Source organism: Neopelma chrysocephalum, unplaced genomic scaffold (genome assembly GCF_003984885.1).
Source record: "Neopelma chrysocephalum unplaced genomic scaffold, ASM398488v2 Primary Assembly neopelma1_71, whole genome shotgun sequence".
Taxonomy (NCBI): Eukaryota; Metazoa; Chordata; class Aves; order Passeriformes; family Pipridae; genus Neopelma; species Neopelma chrysocephalum.
In genome coordinates, this window is record NW_020897731.1 from 7,217,946 (window position 1) to 7,240,827 (window position 22,882).

The following is a 22,882-nucleotide window of genomic DNA, read 5'->3' on the forward strand; positions in this document are numbered from 1 at the left end:
TATATCATATGGTTTTATTCTAACACTTTTGTTATAGCTCTATTAATAATAAAGTTTTGATGAATGAAGTACATGAACCTTGCTAAAGATCATCTAAGCATGGAATGTCTACAATGTAGTCAGCTACAACCATTTACTACTTCTTTGAGTAGAGTTTAAAACTTTGATTTTACATTGCATTTCCAAAGTACACAGAAAAAATGAAATAGGAAGAGCATTTACATCCATTTTAATTGGTGGCAGGCATGAATTCATAAAAACAAATGGGGAAGAAAGACCATTTAGCAGAAACCTCAAAAAGTGCAGATACAGATTTGTTGAATGACAATCTCATGAGATTCTCCAGCAGGCTTGGTCTTTTAGACATTATGGTCATTAAACACTGTCACACAGAAGTTCTCAAGGTAAGTGAAGATGAAAGCAGAAACAAACTGGTGCTTCCATACATTTCAATCCATTGGTAAAGGAGATCTCCTCAGATAATTTACCTTTGTACTGCTTTGCTTCGAGGTAGTCGGTCTCCACCTGTTACAGATTTGTTTGAATTAATACCATAAATCTTTACATGGTGACCTATGCCACAAATTACATAATATATTAACTTTCGTGCACAAAAATAAAATTGGGAAATAATTAACTTTAAAGAACATAGAAAAATCACAATACTATTAAAGGGGAACATCCGATTCTGATATAAATTTGTACTGCAAGAATTTCATGATGGTCAGATGTGAAACTTTGTATTTAAAAAAAGAAAAAGTACATCAAACTGAATAATGCTAGTAGTATATAAAGCCAAATCACACAAGATCATTTCAAGATCAATGTAATAAACGCTTATTATTTTGCAGAAAAAAAAATCAGGAACAATGTACAAAATAATAGTGCAAGAACAGCTGCAATCTATTTGTTCTCATCAGTTTTGAGATTTTGGTTAAAAACTTTACAGCTGGCGAGAGATGCTGCTGAAAAACTCAGATTCCACTCAGTGGGCTGATTAAGGCACATCTTTATGGACTTCAAATGTTCATTTTCTGTGTTCATGTCTATTGAATTCTGCGGCTCCGAGACTTTCACTTGTAGTGTGCTGTGAGAAAAGAAGCGGGGGTAAGAGAGGGGGGGAAAAAAATGACAAAAAGTTTAGTACACTTTCCTCTTCCCCTGCAAACAAGCTGATAAAAGGTAAGATGAGGTGGTGGCAGATTGTGCATTCTGGTGGGGTTTTTTTGTTGTTTTACTGCACTATGTTCCAGAAACACTGAGATTAGAACCTGACTGTGCTGTGCTCTGTGTTGTAAAGTAGACTGGGCTTGTTTGTGTTGGGATCTCAGAGCCCCTCCCACGTCAGTCTTCTGCTCACACTGTTCCTTTGCAGAAGTGCAATAACAGGATTCTGTTGCTTAAATTATCTCCAGCTGGCACTGTAAAGGCATAGAGCAGGACCTGGGCAAAAGTTTGGGGCTTGTTTCTTTCGCTGACAATGTTCATTTGGTACAGCCATGAAAGGTCTAACACATAGACAGTATTTTGTTTCAAATCTAGGAAAATAAGTAATACAAGAAGGGAAAGAAACCCAACCCTTTGTAGGGGTCACTAAACAGACTAGGACAGACATGTGGATTGAATCACTGAATAGTTTGGGTTGGAAGAGACCTTTAAAGGCCATCCAGTCCAACCTCCCCCTGCAATGAGCAGGGACATCTTCAACTAGATAAGGATGCTCAGACCCCTCCCAGCCTGACCTTGAATGTTTCTGGGCAGCCTGTTCCAGTGTTTCACCATCTTCATCATAAAGAATATCCTTCTTCACATATAAAGCACAATAAGAAGACAATTTCAATCCTAATTTCAAACCCCTCCATCCCTACTTTTTTTTTTATTGTCTACCTCCTGCAGTGATTTACCTGCTGGGTGCAATTCATTGTTTTTCACCATCCTTTTCAAAGATTTCAAGAATGATACAAAGTTGAAAATATTTCTAATTACTGAGATACTAAAAAATAATGTCCTAAGTACTGTAATTAGGAGTAGGAGGTAAGCACCATGCTAAAAACTATCCAAACACAGTTTCCTATCAAAGGAATATTTAAACAGAAAAAATATCTCTTAATGGTTTTTATGTGCTGCTTTTAAGGAAACAGGACTCGAGTGCAAATTCTGAAAGATTGAATCTGCTGTAGTGTAGTGCTCACATGAGTGTGCAGGGTGGCTGAGGACAGACAGTCAGTATAGGGCTATAACCTATAACATATTGGCTTGCATTGCTAAATACCATGGACTGACTGACTAAATCTTTTCCTCTGTCCTGGCAAGAGGGAAAGACAGCTTATGTAACAGCTAAAGTGACAATTCACTGATATTTTTCACAGATTATCTGAAACACGGTTTTAATTCTTTTACATTTTGATGTGTGCTCTCCAGAAGGCTTGTGTCCTTGCCTTTCTGACATGGCAGTGAAAGAGGCATTTCTCATTTCCTAACCCTTTCCCAACACTCCGTAAGTGGTGTATGGCTCCTATTCCTTGCCTTTCCTTGTGTTGTTCTTCAGCCTCTATCTTTTTTCTCGTTTTTGCCTTGTACTCTTTTCCTCTGGTTGCTCTGATCTTTTCCTTCCTGTAGGAAATGGAATGCAAGCGTAAGCGATGGACATGACTTCAGCCAGCAAGGTTGCTTTCTTGAACTTGCAACCTCTTCAGACTTGAATATTTGCCCTCAGAAGCTCAAAGCCTTTTGTTAAGACCGTGGGATTGAGTGCATATGTGAGATGGTGTTTAGGCTGACTTCTCAAGTTTGCAGCTTTGCTCATCCCTACTGATTTTGTGCTTTCCAGCAAAATGTAAACTCCTAACAACTAATCAGTAGCTAAATGGAGAGAGGAGCAGAAATGGTGTTGTTTGGTTTGGGGTTTTTTGAGGGTTGGGGTGGTTTTGGTATGTGGTGTTCTTTGGTTTTATTTCTGTCTTTAAAGCAGCAGGCAGATAATCCCTGTTTAATGCTGGGAAAATGCCAGACAGAAAAACCTAAAGGTTTGGGCTTCTCATATGATCTGGCATGTTACTTCTGTATATAAACTAGGAATTGAACCAACTTGGTATACACCAGGATATGGTGGAATTTGGACCATCATTCCTTCCCAAGAAAATGCTGAGTGCTATAATAGTACCAAACAGCACTTTCGAAGTAGTCAACTCTGTGAAGGACTGTCCTACTCTCCATCTTTTAGAGTTTTTTACAGGTTTCTGTACAAGGTGTAAAAGGCTGGACTGAATTTGCAAAAGTAAAACTGAAGTATGTGCTGATAATTGTCATGCAGTGATTTATTTACCTCTCACAGAAGAACTCTTTTGACTTTGCTTTTGAAAAGAATGCATAAAAACAGGAATAGAAAAATGTTATTTTTTTTCAGTTCCCAGTACAATACAAAAAGCTTAAGTGTTTTAGAAAATTTTACCTTGATAAAAATGAAGTGGAAAATATGGTCAAGAGATCTGCATTAAGATATTTGTTAACTGAGAAGAACCTAGTTTTTCATTTTGCTTTTCATTCTTTTACCTGTAGTGATTTATTTTCTACTTGTTGATGTAACAAGGTAAGAAAACCTTTTTGAAATCAGAGAATGTAATTAAAGGAATAAAGTTAAACAGAAGCACTTAAATTTCTCCAGCCAAACCATCAATAGATTCTACTCTAAATTTTATTCCACTCTGCTTGCAAAAGCTCCACAGTGCACGAAGCGTTCCTTGTAAAAGAAAGAGATGTTACACACAGCAACCTTCCTCTCAGGAAGAACTGCAGGTTACAGCTTGATGCTACCAGAAGCCGTGAAGCCTATTTCAGTAGAGCTTGGAATAAGGCTGTAGAGTATCCCTACTCTACCTCTCCCTGGAGTTCTCTTTACCAAAGCTTGTACCAGTAAGAGGATGGAGGTCTCTAACTTCCAATTCAGCAGGCATTTACTGATCTTACATAATGGTCTCTGAAAAGGTTAGAATTTCCAATTCTGAAGCCATCTGTTTACTATTCCAGCAATGATTATCTTTTTTGGTTTTATTCACTTGGGACTGACTCAGTTAATCAGCTTCCATGCATGTGATTTTTGGAAGTCAGCTACAGGTGCTCCTGTGACATGGAACATCAACTCCAGCCATGGCATATCCAATAGCTTTGTTTTCACTAAGGAATTTGAAGACAGGCCAACTGAGCTAAAAGCCCAGTAAAAAAGAAGAAAACAGGCTCAATTTTTTCATAAATCTTTGTATGACAAACTAGTGAGGTTTCTTGAAAATTCACATGTTTTTCTCCATCTTTAGTTACACTATCCTCTACTAGCCCTTGCCTCTACTCTTGAAGTGCTGGTCACATATTTACTGCTTTATTTAAAAGATTTCGTATTTCACCATGTATAATAATTGATCCTGATCATTCTTGTCTCTTCTTAGAAAGTAAAGAGAAAAAAGAATATGGAAATGTGACTATACTTTTTGATCTGAAAGAAGAACAATCTAAAAAATGCAAGCTAAGGATGCCCTCCTGTGCCCTTGGCTCTCTTTGGATGGTGCTGCACACTAAACCAGTGGGTCTAGAAAACTGTCATTGATGACTCCATGGGGTTTTTTTTTATTGTGTTCCAACTGTAAGTTCCCATATCACCAGAGCCAAATCACCTCTAAATTTACTCTGTTTCAACAGTGCTAAAGAAAGAGTTAATTGCCTGTCACTCTAACAAATCACAGCAGCCAGATCAGAGTAATGCCAATGGACTCTGAAGTCCTATCCAGTCTCCCTGGCTAAGCAGACAACCCTGTCTCTGGTTATGTTTCCAGGCCCGCTATGGCCTTAAAGGATCATCTCTCCCTTCAAAAATTTTCTGCTATCATTAAAGCAAAAAGAATTTAATAGAAAGGTCTTTGAATTCAACCTTCTACTAAAGCAAGCAACAAGTGGCCTTCCCAGGCTCCTAAGTGCAAAAGAAAACTCTGCTCTTTTCTACACTTCCTGCTAAAGCTGTACAAATACAAATATTTCTTTCGGAAATTTTGCATTTCTTTCTTTAGTTTTACCCAAAACATCACGCTAACAGAAACAGATTTTTAATACAGGATGGGAGAGCAACACAGGAGAATGAAAATAATTTTCTTTGAGCTGTGTATTTTCTGTGCAGTTTGGAGCCACGTTGTTCAGGAAAACCAGGAATTTGACACCTGTTGCATGCAAATAACAAAAGTTTAAAAAAATCTGGCTAGCTCGAATCCGTACAGTTGCTGAGTTAATCTGTGTCTACGACATGTCACAGCATGTCAAAAAAAAAAAAAGGAAAAAGTAGGAAAAATAAAAAGTAGGAATAGGGAAAAATGTCTCTTATCTGTTAGGTGACCCCTCAGCATTTCCCATCAGAGATTACCATTATTGCTGTGTCTTTGTATGCTGTAAAACGGCTATGAAAGTATCACTGTAGGGTTCTGTTTCTCTAAATCTTTTGCAACACTTACAGATAAAAACATCTCCTGCTGAACCAGCTGAAAGCAAGGTCAAACTGGTTCTTATACCCTCCTGTCTGACAAAAATTCTGCAAACTGCACTTGTTAAACGCCACCAACAGTGATGCGTAAATCGATAGCTTGGAAAGCGTAAGAGCATCCATGATACACAGCACTGATTTGAGGCTTTTACAGGTTTCAAAATACTGAGTAGAAATAGTAAAACTTTAGGAGCATAAAAAAAATTTTCTCTGTAGAGTACTCAAACATTTTCCAAAACCAGAAATAGTGGAATACATCAGGTAAAAACCTAGAATGACTAGAGTAGTCTCAGCATGATTTCTAACAGAGATTGATTTGATAATGCAACATATATTGAAATGAAAGTAAACCAAGCACGCAGAGTCTGATTGATTGTCTCTAAAATTTAAGCTCCTCTTTCCACAACGGCAAAATGCAATAACAAAACAATCTACAAAGGAAAATTTTAGTGTCTCATTTCCATTTACCAAATGGATTCTCATTGTAATAAGAAATAATATATTTCAGCTGAGTGGATGGAATCCCATTTGGAAATCTGAGAGAGAGAGAGAAATGCCCTGGAAATCGATCAAAGCAAGCTGGGCAGATAAGCAAGATTCTGGGAGTCTTAAAAATTAGACATAAGAGCTGGGTTTAACAAAAAGACAAATAAAACAGCAGACTACCAAGACAGGTGGTGAACTAAATGGAGACAAAAACACGGGGATGGAAGTCAGAACCAGCCATAATCCCAGACTGAAATTATGGTGGAAAGTTTATTTTGCTCTTCAGACTAACTCAGAAGTGTTTTCTTGGTCTGAGGAAAAATAAAAGGGATAGGAAGAAAAAAAATAGGAATGAAATACAAAACATATGAGAAAGAGAGCTAAATGAGGCAAGTAGGAATTGGAGAGTGCTTGTGGCACGTCAGTGAAAGAGGATTACTTAGTGGTTGCTATTTTCTGAATCTATATATTGAGATATCCACACACTGTTCAAGCTTTAAGTTTAACTTGCACAGAGACAAAATTATAAACCAACCAGCAGATGGTTGCATTTTCAGGTAAACTTTTGGCAAGTGGAATGGAGGGCAACAGTTTCAGAGTGCAGTTACAGAAATAACATGACTTTCTGCCCAAAACCAGTCAGCTTCAAAAAATGTTCTCACTTCCTTACATGTAACAGATCATAGAGAACATAAAAGGTTTAAATTCCAATTTAATTGCAAAAATTGGGAACTAAAACTTTTTTACAAAAGAAATTTATCAGACTTGCATAGCCATGGAAGTACAAAGCTCGGACCGGATGGCTCCATGAAATACAGGACAGATTGGAATACGCTGACAAGTTTAAATATAGTCAACACTGCTTCCCCCATTTAAAGTTATAATTATTTGAAGCAGCCGGAGAAAGTTATATGGAACAGTGATCTTTTTGACAAGAATCACCCATGTTTTGTGTTAATATAGATTATTTAGCAGTCCACAGAAGGCACAGGCTTCTTGAAGAACAAGGAAGTAAAATACTGTAAACTGTCACTGAAGTGGGCATGAAGAAGCCATAAAATTCTGAAGCATAATTTACTAGTGATGATAGTATATAATCTGATAAAGAAAATAATAATTCTATCCCTCAAATCATTCATAGTACTCTGTCTTAAAAGATCTTGGCAACAGAAAGCAGCTAAGAGTCTAAAGTTGAAAGGAAGCATCATCATTTATTTTATGATAGACATAATGAATTCTTAGCATCTAGTGAAACAAGTCTGCCCCTGACCATCAGTTCCATGAAAGGAAACTACCTAATTTCCAGTCATTACTAGAAGTTAGCAGCATGCAAACAAATTAAAAATCCCCTAAACACCTGTAGTGCAGATGAGTACTGCTGTATTAGCATTAGAAACATACCACAACAGAAAAAAAGGTTTTGCTATCTTTATTCTACTTAGTCATAATTAAAAATGGTTTTGAATGAGGCACAGTAAGACAAAGGTTGGAGGTTCAGAACTACATATGCTGCTGGTTCAGGCTGCTCTCAGAGGAAGCAGAATGCCACCATCTCAGTGCTGTGATGAATGCAGCTATGGAAATCTTGTCATTTAAGCTCAAATGTTTAATTCATAATAGTTTTTTGACATTATAAATTCAATTATGTTATGGAGAGAGATCATCTCAGAAATATGATGAGACAGTCCCTGGGTGGTTTATAACCCACCAGACTTCTGAATTAAGGAAGGTCAAACAGCAATTTGCAAATAAGTAATTTCCTTTTCTGAGATTTCTACTACTTAAATAAAATTTAAAACCAGCTGTGAGTAGTAAACTGATAAATAGGAAATGTCAGCAACAAATATGATACACAAGGGAGTTTCTTCAAACACACATCTCTAGAACTTTAAACTAGAAAGACAGGTAACAAAACCCACAATTTTAAGAATTGATACTTCGAGTATAGCTCTTAACTATTTACTTGCAATTTCTTAAATTTTAAAACTAAATTATTGTTACTGAACTGTTTGAAATTTATGCTAAGTTCCCCAATAAAAATACTGAAACCTAATTTTAAGTCCCTTCTTTTCCCCTTAAAATTTACCCTCTATTCCAAATGGAAAACTTCACACATAGATAAGAGAGCACAACCTAAGTGAGAACAAGAATTTTTTTTAATTAAGAAAAGCATCTTAAGGCATTCTTACAGCTTCTAGACAAGAATTTTTCAGCTCTGCTTCCATTTCATGTACAGAGAAATAATCCATTGTTTGAACAAAGAGTTCAACATTTGTAAACAAGAGAACTTTGAGGGCAAACCTGTGTCAGTAAAACATCAAGTATAACCTCTGCATATTTGTGAAATCCACACCTTAGGTAATAGGAACCTGTGACAAGATCCATCTGAAAAGACTGACTTCTCTAAGCATCTGAATTTTCATGTATGCATGTATTTTAATATGAAATGTAAGTCTCATTATTCTAATTCCTAGCAGGACCTCAATTTAGAAATATTATTCCCTGAGCTACAAAGTGAAAACAAAGAATAAGAACACCTACATAAGACCTGCTTGGAAAAACATGAAATACATGAAAAACATGAATATAGTCACATTACTCACTGATGGCTTGACAACCGACATAAAACATTCCAAACCAAGTAGAAATGCATAGACTTATGCTTTTGAAAGGATAAGTTAATGTTGAGGCCATTTCTACCAGTAAGCATCACGCAGATCTAAAGCTGATCACTGAAGAAAGAGCTACAGCCAAGTTAAGATACCTGCCCCCTTACAGACAAACCACAATAAAAGACAGAAGCACTGATTCCTTTTATGGATGCCTAGAAGTGGAGAAAAAAAGGAGAATGTGGCAGTAAGTGGAGGACGGAGAGTTGGTGAGCTGGCACAGCCACTGAAAGAAAAGTTTGTGGAATGCCTGTCTAAGTTTAATTTGTGGTAAGGAACCAATAAATCTGAATGCAGACATAAGTCAGGTGAATTTCTGCTGCTGAAAGAAAAAAATCAAACAGTATAATCTGTCGGACTGACAAAACTAAACAAAAGAATACAGCAAAAAGTGCCTCACCTAGATCTCCATAAATCAGGAAGTTTCTCACTAAAGGTTTACATCCTCTTGACACAGCAAGAGAAATCCTTATTTGTACTTTAAATAAGTTGAAGAATAATCTAAGCAGTCTTTAATGATGCCTAGAACATGAGAGGAATCAGCATCAGAAAATGGTCATGAAAACCATTTTTGAGTTATGAAAAAAATGCAAAGAAACAAAAATTGCTTGACCTGTTTCACAAGAACAGAATGCGTAAGTTGCCATATGGGAGAAGAAACAGTAACTTGTCTAGAGTTATAAAGCATCCAGAGCTGCCGGCCCAAAAGCATGGAGCTGGGAAGACAAAATCTGTTTAAACATCCTGATCTTGGAAAAAACATTGTAGGAAAAAAACTGAGTTACCTGCTCTTCAGTAAGAAAAAGAGGATTGCAAAGTAGGTATGGCTACTTACAAAGGATTTTCCACATCTGGGTTTGAAGAAATCTGACAAAGGCTCATTGACATGCTCACGGTATTATAAATTTCTTATCAGGTGTAAGAGATAGTATGGACCACCAATAGTACACAATGGGAAATATGCAGTAAAAACCAAAACAGGAATAAAACTAGGCTGCACTCACTTTCTGCAGAGCGTCCTCTGGCACTCACAAACTTATACTTGGAATAAAAGGAAAGCTGATGAGTGATTTGAGAATTAGTTACAATTTGGTACTAAGGGAGAACAATGTATGAAGAGAGGATGCAGATAAATGTGCAACAACCAGAGTGTAATGGTTTGAATGGTCTGAACAGTGGTTCAGACATGGCTCTGAATAAACTAAAAGAATAAAAGCAATGGTGTGGAATAAAGGGCAGCTCTGCAGGACTGCAGTGCTGCACCAGGGCAAGTTGGGCACTTCTGTAACAAAGGGTGGGCAGCTACTGGGGATCACAGATGAAGCACAAGTTAATGCTATACTGCTGTAAAAATACAAGTATCATGATATACAAAAAGCAGTGGGATAGTTAACAGTGGAAGAGACAGCCAATGGCAATGGTGTGATTTTCATTACAGGAGTTAAGCCGATATGAAGTGGCTTGACATCCTGTTTGGGCTCATCAAAAAGTGTGCACACCTCCTATGCTTCTGTGAGAAAGGAAAAAAGGTAGGAAACTGCAGGGACAACATAGATCATCTGACTTATTAAAGTGAGTAATTAATAAAGTTCATGAAAAATCACACATTGAGAATGAAATATAAAGTGAGCATTTAGATGAGAAAACAAGTAATTCAGCTGAAAACTGGCAATCCAACAAGGGGAAAAAAGAAATAACAGACAGAGGAGATATGAAAACTGCAGCAATTCAAGGTGATACCTTATGCATTAAAATAAGAAGATGGAGAGAGATGTGTCTCAAAAACGGCATTATTTTATCGAGGTATAGTGCAACTAATCAAAAACATCAAGTCATAACCTGGTTAGGAATAAAATGTGTGGAGCACATTTTAATTATTGCTCAGTTACAGTAACTTCAATCTTTTCTTTTACTAGCAGTGAAATAATTAATATTTTCTTATCTAGCTTTTTATAAAGCACTATTAAAAAACTCCTGTGAACAACGAAGTAATTAAAAAATTCCAAATAACTTCTCAATTGGGATCTCAATCTCAGTTCTATTTGCAGGATTTCAAAGAAGTGATTTTCTCTTAAGGTTGTACCTTAGAAAGGTTCACAGTTCACGGTAGCACATATCCCTTACAAATATATTCAGGTACAGGTCTATAAATCACACATTTCCATAAAGTTGTATTTGGTAAAAACCATAATTTTGATTTCCAAAAATTTTCTTCTTATTTATTTTAAAATATCTAATAAAATCTTTTAAATAAGTACGAAGTAAACATTGTTAATGAGGACTCCATAAACTTGCTTTACTGCATTACACACCAAGAACACTATCATATTTTATATTTCATTGAAAACATGAAGCACCAAGCTGTGATGTTGTGCTGTGTGCACGTGAATGCAAAATGCTGCTCTTAAAATCTTGAGCTTCCCATATAAAGCAATTTCCATTCAGATACATCCATCTAATTAGTTGTTGATTACTGCAAAAATATCTGTCTTGATTAGAACCTGAAGGCTGTCAACAGCTTTCAGAAACACTCAGTTATGCTTGGGAACACCCAAGGCTCAAGGCCATTTTAGAGAGCCTTTCATTTTTATGTTGACCACAGGAAACACCAGAGAAAAAAAGGCTTATGATAAGAAAATGGTGCCCTTAAAACATGACAAAACCTTATTTCTATTAAATTAATATACAGTTACCAAATGAACACAAGGAAAAAGGAACATAAAACATGAAATATGATTTCTAAGAGCCACCAAATGTTAACCTACATTTGAAACAGAATTTCAGGTAGCTTAGTAAGAATCAGCACCACTCTGTAATGCCCTACAAACAAATGTTTAGGCTTTTTCCTAGAATACTTTAAAATAACAAAACCCATTTATATTAGTCTAAAAGCTTATTTAAACAATACCTTTAAGGCACAACTGTGTAATCATAGCAAACTTAAAGGACCCTGCTAGTGTAAGCATAAACAGTGAATAAATACACAGTACTATATTTGGCTCGAAAATCTGTAGAAGATTTCAAATCATCAAAGGTCAGACTAAAACTATCCTTTCAAGGAGGAATTAGGGACGGAAAATCTACCCAAGAATACATGCAAACAACAGCTCAGTCACTTAAATTTCCCCCCTCGATTCTGGAATCAGAATCTGCACTTTTTGAATGTAACTAACTGAAGATTCTAGCGTAAGACACTGACAAATATGTGATGAAAGAAAAAAAGCAGCATTAGCTTTAGTATATAAACAACAGAGGAGTGCAAACTAAGGCACAGTACACAGGCCTCTATGAATTAAAGCACCTTTCTTGAATAGGACTATTCTCCCAGAGCTCAACACCAAAATGAGGAAGTGTGTCAGCATAATTAACCTGCTCTGTGACAGTCAGACTACATTAATACTTAATTTACAAGTTACATCTTCACAGGCTGTGTTGATTGACCTCTATCCTTTTCTATCTAACAGCAACCAAAGCTCCGCTTTAAGGCTGTAAACTCTTAAGAGAAGAGAGGATTTTAAAAAGGATATGTATTGTCAGATTTTCAAAAGTGCTGAGTAGGCCTTGAAAAACTGCTATTTTCTCTTCTAGAGAAAGACTTAAGCAGAAAGATGGAAGCTAGTCTTTATTTATATAGTATTACCAGTTCCCTAAAGAAAGCTGAAAATTTTGCTCATTTCCTCAGGACTGAGGACAAATAGGAAAGTGTGAGTATGAGCTCCTCAGTTTTTGAAGAGAAAAAATTAAAAGATGATAACAAAACAATACATAAACAATACATAAAATGACAAAAAAGCCCCAACTTGGGTATAAAACTAGGTATATAAATGCTACACAAAGGCTTACCGATCATGGTACTAAACTACAGACAGTTCCTAGCAGGCAAAGGAAATTAAAGATTTCAGAGTTGAGTTCTTTGAAAGAAGACTATCATTCAAAGAAGCAAAAGTAAAAATCCTTAGCTCAGGACCCTCAAAAGAACATAAGAAAGAGCATAGCCTAAGGCAATATGTAAATAACTACAGTTTAAAAGTAAATAGCACCTAAAACTTTTACACTCTACTCTAGATCACATGATGTGAGAAAAAGGGAAGAAAAAAACTGTATGTAATTGCATTTGGCAAGTAGAATTCCAGAGTGTGAAACAAAATGGAGCATTAAGCTGTGATACTGAAGCTGCTGTTGTTGCATTATGGGGAATAAGGCAATAGACCATTAAGTTCATTAAATGAGTCAGGATTTATTGTACATGTATAGTCAACTATTTATCAAGTCTACCTCTCTGCTTTTATACATCTGCATTAAAAATGGCCCACTTATGAGAACAGTTATTCATTTCATACTCTTCCCACATTTCTATGAATGTTCTTACTTCATTTAATGTCTGCCTGTGAAAAAGTAACCTCTTGCCTGGCAACTACAGTTCTGAAAATTTCTATTTGCTTACTCTGCATCACAGGTGAAACTTATTTTAGAGCCAAGTAACCCTCCAATGAAGAGCCTTTGTGAAAAGAGCTTTCTCAAAATCAGCAGATTTAAAGACTGTTACAATACGTCTCTTTTGCACTTTACCTATTATTTTAAATTGTTCTTAATTAGGAGTGTAGAACATGCTCCTTCATGAAAGAGAAAGCTGAACAGCCCTGCTAAAGACAATCAATTTTGTCACAAGATCATTGGTGTGAGGCTGTCTTCCACAGTAGTAGAGAAGCAATTCCCATTTGTAGCCTTATCACTACTGGATTGCACTACCCTATGACAAATAATCAACAATACTGGAATATTAAAGCTATACTAATACAGATGTGTAAAAAAGAGTTCACAAAATTTTCCCTCCCAATTTTAAGAAAATTTATGGTAATGGAAGCCAAGCTTAAGAAAAAGTTTGTCTGTAATATTAATATAATTGCTATTTTATGTGCACAACGAAGAGACCAATTAGACTCACAAAGTTTCATAGTTAAGATTCTTAACTCTTGCAGTCAACTATAAAAATTAGCAAATTCTCATTTCAAGTACTGCACTAACTTGATTTCATTAAGATAGCATTTAAAAACCACATTCACACGTGATGAAAAATTAAAATTGAAAATTCATATTCTCTGCCAACAGATCTGACAGGTTTCTGTTCTAAAACTCCAGACTACTTGAAGAAAAGCCAAAATATAAGGGAGAAAATTTTAGATGAAGAAAATAGCCTAACTTCAAGTGAATGGAATTATTTTTAGAAGCTTTTCTATGCAAAACTCCCACCCTGATATGAAGGGCAAGAGAACAGGTAGGTGATGTCAGCACAGCACTGCCTGCTACCACAGGTCCACAGCCTCCTGTGCATCTGTTTTAAGTCCACATCCCCTGAAGCAGATTTTTAAACTATTCATTACATTGTAAGATCATAAAATGAAGTATTTTAGTGTCCCAGTTTTATTGTTGGATAACAGTTTCTTTTATTTTAGTTTGGCTTTCTTGAAGCCTTTTGGCCCAGTCCAAAGCACATGAATGTGACCTTTAGTGTTACAAGGAAAAAGAGTGAACTGCTCTCATGAAAAGAAGACGTAAATGCTTTCCTAAAAACATGCTTATGTAATTTTCTTTGCCACCACAAAAAATAATAGTGTTTCAGTGTTGCTGAAGAGATTAAAATGGCCAGAACATAGATTTACAGTAAAAGGGAACTGCTCCTCAACATATCAAATGCATTGTTGAAGCAACAGTTCAGAAGTCAAGTAGTAACAAATATCATGTGTATCTACCAGCCACCTTATCTTGAACACAACAGGCAATGTGAAAAAGTGATTAACTCTCTTTTGTTGCTACAATGAGTACATGGTTGCTTGATACTGCCCTGACCTGTAAGAACTCAATTGCTTTATTCCCACTTGTACATGACAATGAAAACTGAGTATACATAAAAATTTGGTAACAACATTCTGCCTACCCGCTACAATGCTTCATAGTAAAACAGCATCACAAACCCTCTCTTTTTCAAGAACATTTGGTAAGACCCCAAAATCAGTAAAACTTGAAGAAAAACTTCAAATATTGACCATAAATGTGTATATAACAACATTTCAAGCATGACAACAGAACAGTGATATAGTTTATGGTACCACATCAACAAAAATACAATCCAAAGAACATATGAACAAATAATGATGTTTTCATATGCATTAAACTTCCAGATGCAGGAATTATGTTTAAAGTCACATGCATGCACAGCTAGAAATCATGTTCCTTCTTTTTGGGCAGTAGCTGTACTCCAACTAAAAATGGTTGTATCATTTCCTTGGCTGGTGTGGAGAATACACAATGTCGAATCAACATGCCAAAACAAGACATCATTTCTGTATCAGACAATCCCCTGGTAATGCAGCAGTACCCGTAAAAAAGATTTGGGGTTACAAGCGTGGAGAAAATCATCACTCTTTGTATTTTAACATTTCCTTTATCAATGAACTTTCTGTCATACCTTTTCTAAAGACAATGATAGATATGAGAAACTATGAGCAAAAGGGAAAATAACAAAAACTGTACATGAAATAATGTAAAATATCAAAATAGTTATCAGATTTCCTAAAGATCCAAAACTAAAGGAGGAAAGTTATCAGGTAAATAAAATTGAGTCCCAATTAAAACTAACATGAGACCAATCACAGTAATAGGTCTTACACTGCTGTAGAAACAAAATGTTTACAGATAAATAGAATTGGAATGTAACATTTTCTCAATGAGTTACAAGTATGAGAGAGCTCTTTCTTCATTTGCAAAATGGAAACAGATACATGCTACCCCTTTCTTTTTGTAGTTCTTTTTTTTTTTTACAGCAATCTTGTGTCAAGGCTTGATCTTCTTCAAAACAAGTTATTTATGTTGAGCTTGGCCCCGAATCAGTGAATTAAAATACAAAATAGTAGTCTAAAGATAAAAGAATGCTGTACTTAGGAAAAGCAGGGTTATACCAAATGAGCTAAATATGAAGAATTCTATATTATTACATGAAGTACAAAAGAAATAATGCATACAAGAGCCGTAATACTGTTTATATTACAACTTAAATTAACTTTTCCATTTATTATCAGAGATCCTTTTCTACAATATAGAATACAAAGGGGGATTTATATTTTGAATAGGGTTTTTTTTTGGGCAGTGTATCAGATTAGCTAATACAATATTGTTTCTACAAATGAAAACTTCTGCAGTCATTTACATCACATTGCAAAAGTTTTACTTTGTGAATATTCCACACCTTAGTTATTTTGCTGAAATGAGTTGAGACTTCTGTTTAAGATCTCTTCACCCAACAGAAGAAATAATAGTACCCTCTTTCTGAGTAACATAATGGCCTTTCTGAGATCACAGTTGTATTACAACGTATTATAAATATCTAGCTTTAAAAATTGATTTAATTTCACACTAGCCTAAAAAGATTCCAAGCCAAGGTATTCAGTATTGTAACTGTATATTGTACTTGTCAAGAATAATTTTGCATTTGAAATCATTCTGTAAGGATTCAATGTGCAAACCCCTTAGAGTCAGCAGATTTCATCTGGCATTGAATAGATGCTAAAACGGATCTCTGAACGAATAATTCTCAAAAGTAAAAAGTACTATCTTTTACTGTATAATTATAAAACCATTACAGATTTGCAATTGAAATCATTCAATGACAATTTTTTAAAAAACAGCTATATGTTAATAACACTGAATTTATGCTTCATTTTAGAATTTACCCTTCCTCACAATATGAGAAATGACACAATGGAATGAAATTCTGTTCCTTTTGAAACCAATAGCCAGTTTTGACTGACTTCAGAATGTCAGAGTTTGATTTCTTGTCTGTCTGAACTATATTAGTTAGCTTATTGGAACTGAAAGAGTGGTATAAAATACTATGCACATTTTAAAATTGCACTTTCTGCATGATTCTGATGTTATATAATGTTTAATTTCATGGCTTATCTGAAATTAAAATGAATGACATGCAATAAAAAAAAAATTCAAAGTGCTTAGTTGTTTGACTTCTCCAATTCTTTAAGATTTCAATTTCAAGATGAAGCGGGGAACAGGAACTTACCTACTTGGTACTTTGGGTAATAAGGTGCCATTTGTCCACTATTGCATGATTGTCTCTTATGCCTTTTTCTTAAATTTGTATCAGTGGTTTCCCATTGTGGACTTTTTCTTTTGTTTATTCTGATAAGAACTTCAGAACTACCAGCAGGATTATCGTCCTGGTTTACACTACTAGTTAACTTTCTGCTGTGAAACTGGTCATCCAGCCTTTCAGTCACTTTAGAAGAATTAGATCCTTTAGATGTTTCCATTTCATTTTCTTGTTTCTTTAATGCATTTTGCTTAGTAGAATGGGACCTTAAAAGAGGATGCCTTTTTTCTTCCATATAGGCCTGAGTGCTTTTACTGTCAACAGCTTCGGGAGAATAAATGACATTATTTAGCTTAAATGAATTGTGCTGCTCAATATGGTTGATTTTTCTCAGAAATATCCTACAGTCTTTAAAGGTTTTGGCTTTCCAAGTATTTTGAAACAGTTTATCTTGGCTTTGTTCTTTTCTAACATTTTGCTGGCAACAAATTGTTCCATTCGTCTCTGGATGTGACTTCAGTATATTTGCTATACCAGGATGTGGGTTAAAGTCAGAAGATCCCATCATCTGCTGAACAAATGTATCTCTGGCTTCATTTTCAGTTGGCAAGAGGCTTTTCTGAGGCTCTAACAAAGTCTGAGTGGGCTGGATTTCTAGCATATTTTTTTCCTGGAGCTTGGGTGTTTCATCATTGGTTTCCCCACTTGTACTTTTAAACAATTGGCTTTGGCAAAATAACTGCAAATTTTTCTTTTTTGATTTCCAGCCTCCAGGAGCTGCATTATAGAGCTTTTTCGTTTGTCCCCACATATCACGCTGCAACTTTTTAAATTCATTTCTTTTTAATCTGGCTAATGTGAAATTACTTTTCATGCTTAAGACTGGAGACCTCACTATGTTATGCAATATTTGCAACTTCCCTGCTGGTTTTGAAGGGGAGGATAGTGCAAACTTTTTAAAGTGCTTTCTGAAAGGGCAAGTACTAAGATCAGATTGTTTAGTTTCTGTCTTTGTCTCTCTAGTACTGACTACTTCTAAGGGATTGCGAGCATTTGCCTTTCTCACTAGAGAGAGAGACTGTGTTTCTGTAGTTTGCATAAACCAGGTGCAGAGTTCATTCATATTACACTTTTTCTGGAAAAGCATTTTTACAGGTGATGTTTCAAGTTCTACAAGGCAGGAGTCTAAAGGGTTTGACATTTCAGTATTACAGTCTTGTTCAATGGGATCCCTTTTTTCACATAGACATTTATCAGACTCACTTCCCCCCACGCGCAACCAGGTATTAGTTATCTGTTCAAATCTATTATTTAGTTCTTCCAACAAAGTGTCACTTGAAGTGGAAGTAGGCCACCACCTGAGAGAGGGATTTGATGAAAATATGGGATCTGATGATACTTCATTAATGCATCTGAATTCACCATCCTTAAGATCCTTTTTAGCATTTCCCGAATTTCTCAGCTGTGAGGTATCTTTGGATGCTGTGCTCTGATTTGATTGCGCATGTTTTTCCTTTCGCTCTTTAGCTTTTTTCAAATGGAGTTTATAAGACTTATGTAGTAAGGCACTTCTACAAGTAAATGCACTAGAAGATGCTAATGAATGTAAAAAATGCAGTGAGGGTTTTCTGTCTCTAGCAGAATGTCTTGATGGAATTTCATGTTTTCTTGACATTGCTGCAGTAACATTGGGTGATCCATCCTCTCTAGAATCTTTCTGCATGTTCTTTACTTGACCCATATTATTGCACAGTTGATTTTTTCTCTCCTGTGGTATGTTTTTTTCTAACACATTCTGCTGTTGTAAAGGAGGCAAACCGTTGCTAATGCTGACTTTTCTTTCCTGAGGTGAAAGTCTACTAACAGTCACTGATATGCCAGAAATTTTTACTTTTGCTGGCCTACCAGGTTTTCGAACGGTGGTTAATGGTTTCTTAATCTGCCGAATGACATTGCTGCAAGGATGTGGCGATGCTGGGTTACTCTTGATAGGTCTGACATAGTCATAACCAGAGACATCCTCCTTTTCAGTAGCAGGATTCTGAAAGGCTTTTACTATTTCAGTCAAAGCATTTCCAGTTTCTGTATTGTGCCTACCTCTGTTGGGGTCATTGGCAAAATTAGAATCAATATGTTGTGTGGGCAGCATGCTAATCACATTGAGATTACCTTCAGAAACATGTCTCTTAGTTCTTCTTGACCTTCCAAAAACAACTGTCACAGTAATATTTTTGTTGCTGTTAGCTTCTTCCAATACTGCTGCATCAGATTTGATGCTTTTACCACCACTGCTATGTTCAGGTCTAACTTTTGTGCTTTCATTCATATCCATTTTTGGTTTTGGAGGCCGTCCAATAGGTCTCTTAACCTGCTTAACTACTTGAGGACCTATTTTCTTTGGTCTACCGGGTTTTCTTTTTAAAACCAATTCACTGCTACTGCTTGATTTCTCCACAACTTCATCATTTTTTTTCAAGTCATTTACGTTAGTCTGACCAACTGGACAAGAGCTTGTAATTGCTTCTGCATAAACACAACTTGACTCCTCCTTGGTATCATTTTCACTGCAATCACAGTCCTTGACACAGACTGCATGAGAAAGGTCTCCTGTGGCCTGTTTGTCTAACAAAGTGTTCGTGTGCCCTTGAAACAAACAGAGATCTGTGCTTCCTTTAGGAGATGCAGCTGCAGATGTCAAAGTGTATTTGACTCCTTCATGACTATTGACCTCTGAGACAAACATAAGCTTAACAGGACTAGAGTAGTTTAAGGGAGATGAGATCTCCCCAGCTTCAGGTGTTGCATCCAAGTCCCCATTATTGGAATTTGAGCTGGATGAATTAAAGGTCAGAGATTTCAAAAGGCCATCATTAATTTCTTGATCTATAAGCATTTCTTGTTTGTTTGTTGTGACACAAATTGCTCTGATTTTACTGCTGCTTGGCACATGTGAATGTGAAAGGAAGCTTTGTCCCGTGCATCCCATTTCACTCAGAGTGAAGGGTAAGCCCCTTCTAGCATCTGGGTTCATAACCTGTTCGTAAGCATTATCTTTTAATTTTTGGCTTATTTTGTAACTATCCAATAATGAGTTGTTACTCTTTCTGGCTAAGTTTAATGTATCTTCTAAACGCTCCACAACAACTTGCAGATTTGTGTCTCTCACAATTTTGCTTATATTTATGTCACTGCATCTTTCAGCATCTTTATTTATTTTGATGTTTTCCAAACTTTCTAAGGACTTTTTTGCACTGGATGACTTTCTAAACATGATATTGTTTGTTACATACACAGAGTACCATCCAGGAGGCACAATGTTACGTTTAGTCCTGCCCAAGATTTCATTACTCTCATCCTTTAGAGGAATCTGACCAGTCTCTTGTAAGGGTGCACCATCTCCTTGTGTATTTGGGAGTTTTGCCTGGCTGGCTGCAGTAGCACTGTTTTCTGAAAGAACTAAAAAGCCAGAGCTGGTTTGAAAATTAGTAAGAGGTAGTTTGAAAGACTCTGTTTGGTGTCCTGGAAAGCACATTGGTTTGGTTTGGCAATTCACACATGGGTTACTTTCAAGATGTTGCAAAGCCTCATCTTCTATCACAGTAAAACTATGTCTTTTATTTGGATGTATTTTATCGATTTTTTTTGTAGATTTCTTTGCATTTCTTTCAGAAATTGACTTTTTTCTTACAAGAGTTTCATCAAGGCTTGCAAGCTCTCTCTTGATTTGCAAAGACTGTCGTCGAATGACTGGTGAATCAGGAGAATTATATGTTGCAAATAAAGTTTCCTGACGCTTGCGAAATCTTGTCTGGATGATTTTATTTTCCATTTGTTTATCGTGTTGGCGAAGTAATTCCATAAAGCTGTAATCACTTGCCTTAGCATTATGCAAAAGAGATGTTACAAAGTCTCCCAATTTGACATCATTTTCTGGTGCCCTGTCACTGCTAGGAAGTTTTACAAGATTTGTTGCTATATCTGTAGTGTCTATTGATTTCAGTTTTTCATTAATGCGGTCCATTAAACCTTGAAAAATGGCAGAATGTTCACCCTGCTCAGACTTCTCAGAACTAATGTAATCATCACTGCTTTGGGGGTCTGTTGATATCCATGTTCCATCTGAACATTCAGTCTCTTTCCCTTTGCCTCCATATTCAAAATCTTCTTTGCTTCCTTCAGCTGGCAGGAGGGATGGAGGCTGGTTGATGCATATTTCAAGCTTGTTGTTGTCTAAAGTTGGAAAATCCATGACCGATCCTTCCGATGATTCAAATTCTTCGCTGTGTACAGGTGACAGTGGAGGCGGTGATGGGCTCCGAGATCTATTTGCATTTTTAATGCTGCTTAAGAGATCACAGTCCTTAGCTGAGTATGTACATGCTGCTGCTTTCACAGAATGCCTGTTATAATTTTGCAATTGGTCAGCACAATACTTAGGAGAACTACATGCTTTGTTCACCATTGTCTTAATACATCCAATCGTTACAGCTTGGCATGACAAAGAATGGAAATCTTTAATACAAACAGACAGAGGTGGTAAACAAGTGTTTGGCCTTTGATTTTGTAAACAGCACCTTTTCGTCAGCACATGTCCATCACAACTGCAAAATGAAACGTGAACATCCTCTTCAGTGAGGGAACTGGGAGTTTCAGAGTGGACCAAATGTGTTTGCTTGCAACTGCAAACTATAGGAACATTTTCATCTTGTATTAAGAATTTTAACATAGCCAGAGTCTGTTGCCAGTGATATGAACAAAAAGACTCCAAAACTTTGTTTAATGTTGATTTTCCTTTCTCCAAATTAGCTGTTTCCTCTGAATTTGCATCAGCTGTTGAGCTTGAACTGAAAATGAAAACAAATCAAAACAAAATATAAATTACAGTAAAACACCACATCTAATGGTTTTTATAATGGTTAAACTTAAACCTAAAACCCTGAAGTTTACAAAACAGTTCTGCTCTACTTGCACTATTCAATCACACTTGCAAGTGTCACTAGCAATGATGTGCACCTTATCAGTGACAGCACTACCATTAAGAAAAATAAGTGGGAAGAAATTAGGGGCAAAAAGAACTACATATATAATTATGATAATGTTAACTTTCTGATATTTTAAACTATTTTAGCCATTAATGAAGGAAAACCTTATCAAGAACCTGGTGAGCTTCGTATTGCTCCCATTTCACTAACTGAGGCACAGAGAAGGTAAATGACTAAGGTCAAGGTTGTTGCAGAAGAAAGAATGGATCCATCTCTCCCAAATCCCACTTTCAGATATTTAAATATCCAAGTGTATTGAGTGCTTTTCAGGATACACTTGAAGATATTTCTAAGGACATTTTTATTTCTATATTTATTTTTAAAGAATACCTAATGAGCTAACAGAAAATGGGAAAAAACAGCCACTTGCTACTGTTATTGTTCTTTGAAGGTAAAAGTTTGACTTCCAGTTTTCAAATAAATTGCAGTGGTGCATCACAGGCTCTTCATTGTAATATATTACACACACACACACACACGCGTGTGCACACACACACACACACACAGAGATTCCTTCGTTAAACAAAAACAGAGATAATTACCACTGGAATAAGTAACTTCTGTGATAAAGGTTAATATCCTTTAAATCTCAAATACAGGGTAGGCCTATATCTAGACAGGACTTTTGAGCAGTTGTTCTCAAAGATATTAACTAAAAATAAAATAACTTATAAAATACTATCTTAACTATTTAATCAATTTCTTATAAATTATTAAAACTAATGTCACTACTTACCTAATCAATCATTTATATTGAAAAGCTGAAAATTTTCCATGGTAGAAATTAATACAGGTATTTCTTCAATTAAATACAAAATCCTTATGCTGGATAGCAACTATCAACAGATAGTTAACACCTAGTTCAAATGTTTTACTGAAATCAATTGCATGAGCAGAAAATGTTAGAAGAATTCTGTTTTAGAAAAGTATATATTATTTAAACATATCACCAAACTCTGAACATGACACTAACTTTTTTCCCTATTATCCCCTGTAATGTTTTTGCATTTAAGCCTATACTTTGAAAAAATTTCATTTTGATTTGGTTTACAACTATATTGATCAA

At 35.9% G+C, this 22,882-nt stretch overlaps 1 protein-coding gene across 8 annotated transcripts in view; it reads right to left on the reverse strand.

Annotated features, from left to right (window-relative positions):
• The window catches only part of LCORL (ligand dependent nuclear receptor corepressor like), an 84,046-nt gene continuing 61,164 nt past the window's right edge, over positions 1 to 22,882 (reverse strand). For 4 of the 8 annotated variants that reach the window (XM_027686391.1, XM_027686395.1, XM_027686394.1 and 1 more), the window contains exons 7-8: positions 16,745 to 21,618; positions 1,094 to 2,613 (exon numbers count right to left, since the gene is read on the reverse strand). In XM_027686391.1, the coding sequence (XP_027542192.1) occupies positions 2,552 to 2,613; positions 16,745 to 21,618 (4,936 nt within the window). In that variant the 3' untranslated portion in view covers positions 1,094 to 2,551. The other 4 variants (XM_027686393.1, XM_027686392.1, XM_027686399.1 and 1 more) reach the window with 4 other exon arrangements.